A 9,352-nucleotide genomic window follows, 5' to 3' on the forward strand; every position below is an offset into this window, starting at 1 on the left:
TTGATCACATAATCACATGAAGAATTATTTCATAATCCTTTGAAATTTCATCAGAGGAATAAATCCTAAAGTCAAAATGATGATAAATTATAAACACAGTACACCTTATAAATAATAATGATTGTCTTGTTATTTTGAAACTAATACACACTCACATATTAGAAAAAAAACAAATTGCTTTTGATTAAATTATAAGGCCTAAGATTTTCTAGAGTAAGAAAATACGTATTTCCTCTTCCCCCACCAAGAGACTCAGAAGCAATGATAGTGCGGTATCAGTAAGCACCCCTTATGCCCAGATCATTGTCTCTAAGTAGCATTCCTCAGAGCAGAATCTGGCCTTTCTGGAGAAATGGCTCATTTCATGTCTGGAGCCAGAAGTGAGCAAGATGATCCTAGAACATCTTTTCCTGCCTTTTAACTACTGAGGACCGTGAAGCCAACTTGAAGAGGCTCCCACTACCTGAAGTAGAAACAATTTGAGCATCAAAACAGGAAAATCATAGCATGACACGGTGGCACACACCTGCAATCCTAGCACTTAGGAGGCTGAGACAGGAGGATTGTAGATTCCAGGAGAGCCTCAGCAACTTAGCAAGGACCTCAGCAATTTGGTGAGACCCTGCTTCAGAATAAAAAATAAAATAGGGTTGGAGCTGTAGCTGAGAGGTAGAATGCACCTCGGTTCAACCTCCAGTACCACGGGAAAAAATAAAAAGGAAAAGCATTTCCATGGATTGAAGTGAAGTACATTAAACATTTTAAATATTCTGAACTCATAATAATCATCTTTGGTCACTTTTGTACCAAAATTAATAAATAAAAAGAATCAAAATAAGAAGTAAGAGTGAGTTGGTTATAGAAGAATAGGAACTAATAAATGCAGGAATGATAATAGAATCAGAAAATTACCATCTTACAACTTCTGATGAAATAATTGATCTAAATAACATTCATGTTATTAGAACCATTAGTGAAAGATTGATGAAAGCTTCATGCTAAAGGGCCAGGCTGAGGTCCCCTTGGACCACAGGTCAATCTTAGCATCATGAAAGTGGGGGACATGTACCGAGATGACTCGGTAGCACCTGCAGTGCACTTTTGACCAAAAGGAATTGAACCTAAATGGAATCAGGTGTCTAGATCTAGGTCTACACCCAATGTGGGTGATAACGGAACATGGTAAATCATATTGACCTTGAGGATAAAACCAGAAAAGTCCAGAATGTAGAACATTTTATGGAATATATGATCCTGTTTCTTCAGTAAATAAATAGCAATGAAAGGAAAGAACTATACACAAAGAAAAGAGACTTAAGGTACCAGCCAGAGGCAACCTGGGGTCTTTATGTCCTGTCTCAAACCAATTGGAAGAATTTTTTTAGGCAACCAGGGAAAATTAAACATGGATTATATAAATTATATGAGAAAAATTATTGGTAATATTTTACATGTAAAAATGGCATTGTAGTTATGTTGTTGCTACTGTTATTGTTTAAGTCCTTATCTGTTAGAGATACTAAAATAGGAGTAATATGGTATGCTGCCTGAAGTTTACTTTGAAATACTCCAGGGTTCTACACCAGAAGGAAAAAAAAAAAAACTGAGGTGGGACTGGATAGACTAAATAGGAGTGATAGAAGCCAGTAATTATAGAAGTTGAGTGTTGAGTGCAGGTAGATTCACTGTGCTCTTAGTCCTTTTACACATATTTCTTTAATATGTTAAAATAAGTGTAGTTTAAAAAACACTAGATTTGCTGAGATCACAATTAACAGTGCTTTCTTAGCAACATTTTAGGGTTTAGGTGAGAGACTTAGTTCCTAGGAATATGATATTTGAACATCTTAAGGGGGGAAGATCTCTTATTTATCGCTTTGCTGTAGTGTCTTTTCATCCAATTACATCTTATAAGCAATAAAGCTACTTCACAGAAGAAAGAGCTTTGCTCAGGTACAGTGTAGTTAGCCAGCTCACAGCAAAACACTGACGTTATACCCTCTTCTTCAGACCACACCACCTTGGTGGAACAAGTGAGACGAGTACAAGAAATCGAAGCTATTGAAAGTGATTCTTTTGTTCAGCAGACATTCAGATCAAGTAAAGAAGTCAAAAAGGTAAGTCTTCATGCAGGGATTGTGAGCAGGCTCTTGGATCCAGCTGAAGGATGCTTCATTAATGGATTTTACTTAGACGAGAGTGCTTTTTCTGATAGTAGACAAAATAGGGTGAGAGTGTCAAGCTTGTTGTTGAGAGATAATTCATCAGTGAGAATCAGTTCGACTTTTTTTTATGTCACAAAAAAAGCTATTTCATTCCTTTACCTTTAAGAATCAGTTTAACTTTAACTCAAATAAAAATATGCAATAAAATAGATTCTATGACATTTTTATTTTAAAATTTACCAAAAAGACTAAGCTCTCAAGATGGATTTTCAACTATAATGGGTATTTCACAGACATATACAGTTTTCAAATGTTGAATCTACTTTTGGAATTGATATTCAATTTTAGATATATTCTTTCACTTATTAGTAAGTCTGCTTTTAGGAATTTGTTTATGTTCTATTAGTAGAAAAAGGCATTCTAGGAAACACATGTATTTTTTTATTTTATTTATTTATTTATTCATTTATTCATTTATTTATTTTTGCGGGTCTGGAGATGGAACCCAGGGGCATTTGACCTCCAAGCTACAGCACCTGCCCTATTTTTTTTATTCTTTATTTTGAAACAGGGTCTCACTGAGTTGCACAGGGCCTCACTAAGTAGCTGAGGCTGTCCTCAAACCGCAATCCTCCAGTCTCAGCCTCCCAAATACTGGGATTACAAGCATGCACCACCATGCCCGGCTCACATGTATTTTTTAATAACATTCATAGAAAGGAAACATACTTACTCAAAAATATTCTATATTTGCAAGTGCATTAAGGGCTATATAATGTCCTGATGATAAATGGAATAATTTATTTATCTTCCCTCTGATATTAGATATGTAAATAGTTGTAAGTTTGGAGGTATGACATACATGTTTGCAAATATCCATTGTCTTCTTTTTTTATTTTTTTTATACTACTGGTGATTAAAACCAGGAGTGAGGCAGGCATGGTGACTCATGCTTGTAATCCCAGCATTTGGGAGGCTGAAAGGAGGATTGCGGTTTGAGGACAGCCTCAGCTTCTACTTAGTGAAGTCCTTTGCAACTCAGTGAGACCATTTCAAAATAAAGAATAAAAAAGAATAAAAAATAGGGCTGGGGGTGTAGCTCAGAGGTAGAATGCCCCTGGGTTCCATGCCCAGTACCACACACACTCAAAAAAAAAAAAAAAATAGGAGCATTGCACCTCTGAGCTACATCCCCAGCCCTATTGTTATTTTTTATTTTGGAACAGGGTCTCAGTAAGTTGTGGAGGCCCTCACTAAGTTCCTCAGACTGGCTGGGAACCTGAGATCTTCCTGTTTCTGCCTCCCAAGTACTGGGATTACAGGCCTGTGCCACCACTCAAAATAAATTATTCAGGCCGGGCATGGTGGCGCACACTTGTAATCACTGTGCTTGGGAGGTGGAGACAGGAGGATTGTGCAGGTTCGAAGCCAGCCGCGCTAACTTAAGAGACCCTGTTTCCAAATAAAAAGTGTAAAATAGGTCTGGGAGTATATCCCAGAGGTAGAAGGGCTTCCAGGAACCCCAGTACCACCAAAAAACTAATAATAATAATAATAATAATAATAATAATAATAATAATAATAATACATTGTTCAATGAAGTTGTCAAAGGCCAATTGCTTAACTCAGCTTCCAAAGTCGCTCCCCAAAACCTTTGTAACAACTCACCCCTGAAGGTGTAAGGCGATAACCTGCCTCTAACTCTAAGGCTAATATCCTGGCCCCCTCTCCATTTTGGCTGACTGACATTCGTGTTAGCACTTCTCTTGTGACTGGTGAGTCTTTTCATTACCATATATTCTCACAAACACCTTGCTCTGGAGACTCTGCGTGTTGTACACCCGGCAGCCGGGCGCCTACAGTCTCTGTGCCGTCAGCAGGTTGACCGAGCTCTTCACCACCACACTTCCAAAACCCTGGAGCTGTGGAGTTAGACACGTATCAAGACAGGTTATTTAATATATTACTCTTTCATATTATAAGGCCATCCTTCTGTACTAATGGAATTACTGTGGTTTATTTTAAAATTTGCTTTTTTGCTATTTGTTTCCTGGAGTTTACCCTGACTTCTCAGTTCTTACTGGACTCTTCTAATCAGCTAGCACTTTCTTTTCTTTCTTTCTGTGGAAATTTGTATTTCTCCATAGTTATCACACTCGGTGTTCTTCTAAGTGACTTTTTCCTCTTTGGTACTTTTTTTTTTTTTGGCAAGTCTGGGGATGGAACCCAGGGGCATTTGACCTCTGAGCTACACCCCTGCCCTATTTTTTTTTATTCTTTATTTTGAAACAGGGTCTCACTAAGTTACAAAGTGCCTCACTAAGTAGCTGAGGCTGTCCGCGTACCTCGATCCTCCAATCTCAGGCTCCCAAATGCTGAGATTACAAGCGTGTGCCAGCTTTGATACTAATTATTAATTTTCCCTATAAGCTTATTTTTTAATTCAGTGCCTCTCCAAGAAAGCATGCTTTGAAAAGTAGGAAGGGGTATCTATAAAAGACCATTACCATAAAGCCTCAGTAGGTGGTGTTTGCTTTGACAGTGTTTGTTAGCCTGAAGTCTTAGCTGTCCAACACTGATCGTTTATTAGTAACCACACTGGGAATGACTAGAAGAACAATGATAGGCTAACAGTGCATAAATTCACACTCAAATATAAAATGAGGCATATTTTATTAGTTTAAAAAGCAACATCTTTTCTCGTTCTGAGATGTCTATGTCTGCAGTATAAGACAAGGACTCATGATGCCCAAGGAACTGAATTATTTATTAGGACATTACTTAGCAAAGAGAAGTAAATTATCTTGAGGACTATTTCGTCCAGATCCTGGGGAGATGCAATGGGCCATTCCTGATGCATAGCAGAGATGAATTCTCTTGAGGACTTGATTACCCGTGAGCCATGTTTCAGCATTCTTTCTGGACAGTTCTACACACTTTGATATAAAGTTTGTGTCTCAACAAAGGCTCTTTTGTGCTAGCATTTCTTTGATTGGTATAGTCATTCCTTAGCGGTGTTAATTCTCCTAATTAGGCTAGAAAGCTATTACCAGAAAAAGTGGCTGTTACCAATAACATCCTAGACACTGTGTCTCCTGTCACTCATACTGATCTAACTAGTTTAGCTCCCTGAAATAGTATTTTTCTGGCTTGAGGAGATAATCTAATAGCTCTGATTCATCATTAACTTTAGGAGCCAGGATGCAGCTGTTCACAGACTGTTGTACCAGATGAGCCCGGCATCAGTTATTCAAGCCTGGGATTCTTGTATCTGGCAAATACCCACCTGTGTTCCAAAGGTGGTTAATGACCTGCCCAGCCTGGGCTTCTGTTCTAGACATCACAAAGATAAACTTCCCAAACTGTACCACCAGGTGGCAGTATCACCCAAAGCTTGAGGTTTGGTAGGACCCACCTTGAGGTTGATTTTAAGATCAAGGTAGAGTTCTTGCCCACCACTCTCTTCACTTAAATAAAGAAATTTAATCGCCTCTTATTAAATAATACTGATCTTAACCTTGAAAAGCTTTAGCTTATATGTTTCTTTTTTTTTTCTTATTTTGCAGTACTAGGAATGGAACCCAGGGGCATTCTACCTCAGAGCTATACCCCCAGTCCTATTTTTATTCTTTATTTTGAAACAGGATTTCACTGAGTTGTATTTTATATAAAATATACTTTTATATAAATTTTATATTTTATGTAAAATATAAGAAGAAAACTGCCAAAGTAAAAGGTTTTGTTTTTTGTTTTTTGTTTTTTCCCTGCAATACTGGTGATGGAACCCACAGGGGCATTCTACCTTCGAGCTAATACCCGCGGCCCTATTTTTATTCTTTATTTTGAAACAGGATCTCACTGAGTTGCAGAGGGCCTCACTAACTAGCTGAGGCTGTCCTTGAACTGTGATCCTCCCATCTCAGCCTCCCAAATTCTGGGATTACAAGCGTGCGCCACCACGCCAGGCTCAAAACAGTTTTAAAACAGGCTTCATTGTGAATGTTTGAGGTGTATAGCAGGATATTGTGGAATACCCTAATGAAGCAAATGAGCACACCCATCATTTCACACCAGTTTATTCTTTTTGGGGGGCTAAAACCTACTCGTTTAACATGATTTCCATATGCAGCACAGTCATGTTGGGGGGTGCTGGGGATTGAAGCTAGAGGTTCTCCCTCAGGTACCCTCCCAGCCCTTTTGGGGTCTTTTTGTTTGTTTGTTCGTTTTGAAACAGGGTCCTGCCAGGTTGCTGAGAGTCTCAGCTTCCCAAGAAGTGGGATTGCAGGTGTGTGCCACCACACCCAGCTATATTTAACTTTTAGTTTAAGATTCACTCCGTATCATTCTTGCAGCCTCGCTGCTCCTTAGGCACTTCCCTAACTACATCCTTTCTAGGGCACAAGAACTTGAAGTTCGTCTAAGTGAGCCCTGCTCGGCCGTCCATCGGGGCAGAGGCGATGCCGTCAGTCTTTGTGACCCCAGCACTTAGTGCAGCGCATCACTCATAAATGGAGTTTGCATGATTAGATACAAAATTCTAGTTTTCTTACCAAACTAAGACATACTTTTATCCTTGAACTTTTATATTATTTTTAGACGCCTTAAGTGACCTTAGAAAAATAACCTATAGCCTGTAATCCCAGTAAACGGGAGGCTGAGGCATGAGGGATGCAGGTTTGGGGCCAGCCTCAGCAACTCAGGCTCTCCACGACTTAGACCCTGTTTAAAATAAGATAGGGCTGGGGTGTAGCTCAGAGATAGAAAGTCCCTGAATTCAATCCCCAGTACCAAAAATACATAAATAACCCATGAGTCCGTCAACTGATAGATGGATAAGTAAAATCTGGTAGGTTCGTATAATGGAATATTATTTGAAAATTAGAAGGAACACAGTACTATTACCTACTCCAATATGGATGAGCCTGAAGAAGATTACGCTAAATTGAAATACAGTCATAAGAGACCACATTTTGTATGGTTCCTTTTATATGAAATATCCAGAATAGACAATCAATAGAGAATGTAGTTGAGTTGACTACTGGATAAAAATGTTAGGAGAAGTGGGAATGATTCCTATGGGTATGGAGCTTTGAGGGGCATGATGAAAACATTATAAAGCTGATGGTGATAATAGTTGTGGATATTCTAAAAGCCAAATACTTGTATGATGTGTGAATTATATCTGAACAAAATTAGAAATATATGTTAAAGATAACCTTTGAATTTGCTTTCTATACCTAAAGATGCAAATTAAATACTGGATGTCTGTGGCAAGTTTGTTTTGATTATTTGAATTTAGAAACAAGACGCACACACATATGTATATATAGATTGGACTGATAAGCACTAATTTGTTAGAAAAATATGTTCATCATAGGAAATGACATTTTCTTCACAATTTTTTTGTTTGTTGAAGAAATAATTGTCTCTCATTCCGCAATGAAGGTCTTTTTAACATGAATATCATCTCAAAAGAAACTAATTGAGCAATTGTTCAACATCAGACATACTATTAAAGCAAGCTTGTGAATGTGGATTCTGCCTAAATTAACGTGTGCTCCATCTCCAGTCGGTGGAACCCATTGAAGTGAAGCTCACAACTTCAGCATCAGGACCAGCATCAGTGGTCGCCGATCCGCCCAGTGTGGAGAAAGACATCGACCCCAGCATCCCTACTGCTATTAAGTACCAAGATGACAACTCTCTGGCCCACCCAAATGTAAGATACATGAGCTCAGTGTATCCACTGAGGTGTCGCTAACTGACGTCAACTCATACTGTTGTCCTTTGTCCTATACCAAGAAGCTGAGGGGAGAACTGGGTTCCCGTGTTGCTATTTGCTAAAAATGGGCAGCTGATCTCTAGGCCTTGGAGCCTCCTGCGTATATCTGAGCCTCCTTTGGCCCGTGTATATTACCTGACTTCTAGAAGTACTCTATGTTTAAGAAAGCAAGCTGGGTGTGGTGGCACACACTTGTAATCCCAGCATTCAGGAGGGGGAGACCAGAGCATGGCGGTTCGCGGACAGTCTCAGCTACTTAGTGAGCCCCTTGCAACTCAGTGAGACCGTGTTTCAAAATAAAGAATAAAAAATTAAGGCTGGGATTCTACACTCAGAGGTAGAATGCCCCTGGGTTCCATCCCCAGTATTGGAAAAAATAAAAAAGAGAGAGAGAGAGAGAGAGAAAGAAAGAAAAGAAAAAGAAAAGTAGGTGGGGAGTTTGTTTGGTTTTTCAATCTGACATTGAAAGTTCTCATTCTGGCTTAGTTCTGCTTTGTTCTATGCTTGTGAGGAGGTCACTGCTATCATATTTTGCTCTCTTTATGAAATTATAATCCCTCCATCTCTCAGAAGGGTTGTAGGAAATAACTTAGAAATATAGGGTACAAAATTGCCAACCTTATAGAGTTAATGTCAATCCTCTTGCTCCAAGACTTCTGAACATTATTAATTCCCAGCGGAGGGACTTCACATAGTGTCAAGAGTCAGACAGCATCCAAATCTGGGCCGAGAGATGTGTCCCTTAAAGGTGATTTGAACCATGTGACATCAAGTCCAAGTGGTTCACAATCAACATTTCTTTCTTCCTTTTTTTTTTTTTTTTTTTGTTTGTTTCAGTTATTCATTGAGAAAGCTGAAGCCGAGGAAAAGTGGTTCAAGAGATTAATTGCTCTTCGACAGGAAAGATTAATGGGCAGCCCTGTGGCCTAAGCATTATACTTACAATCAACTCGACAGCAACGTTGGAAACTTAGGCTTTTATATCCCAACATTAACTTCTACCATTAGAATTTAGCCAACTGTATGAGAAGGTCATCTTGTTTCATTCTTTCATGTTGGCTAGAATATTTGTTGAATTGAATCAAATATTTTAAATAGCAGAACTAGGGTAAAATTCAAGAAGGCATGAAAATGTACTGTTAATAAAGCTAACAATAAAAATCAGTGTTAAAACAAATGGTATTCAGTGGTGTTTCTTATAATTTGGGAGATGTCAAGTTTTGTGTATGACCCAATATTGATTAATTATGCACATTAAGAGTCAACTTTTAATGTATGTCCACACAAATTTTTTACCCCAATATGATGTATGAATATAATGCACCAATAAAAAATTTAAAAAAGAGTCAACTTTTAGAGTATAAACATGAGCTTTCATCTGTGTATTATAGGACCCCTTTTGAAA

The 9,352-nt window shown here is 38.4% G+C and overlaps 1 protein-coding gene across 1 annotated transcript in view; it reads left to right on the forward strand.

The window, feature by feature from the left end:
- RSRC1 (arginine and serine rich coiled-coil 1) overlaps positions 1-8,877 on the forward strand; it is a gene marked incomplete at its 3' end in the record, with an annotated part of 324,240 nt that extends 315,363 nt beyond the window's left edge. The window contains exons 8-10 of the mRNA XM_080696809.1: positions 2,011-2,117; positions 7,735-7,884; positions 8,785-8,877. Of these exons, the coding sequence (XP_080552935.1) occupies positions 2,011-2,117; positions 7,735-7,884; positions 8,785-8,877 (350 nt within the window). The remainder of the gene's footprint in view (positions 1-2,010; positions 2,118-7,734; positions 7,885-8,784) is intronic.
- Positions 8,878-9,352: the final 475 nt, after the last annotated feature.

The sequence above is a fragment of the Muscardinus avellanarius genome (genome assembly GCF_963383645.1).
Source record: "Muscardinus avellanarius genome assembly, chromosome: 5".
Classification (NCBI taxonomy): Eukaryota; Metazoa; Chordata; class Mammalia; order Rodentia; family Gliridae; genus Muscardinus; species Muscardinus avellanarius.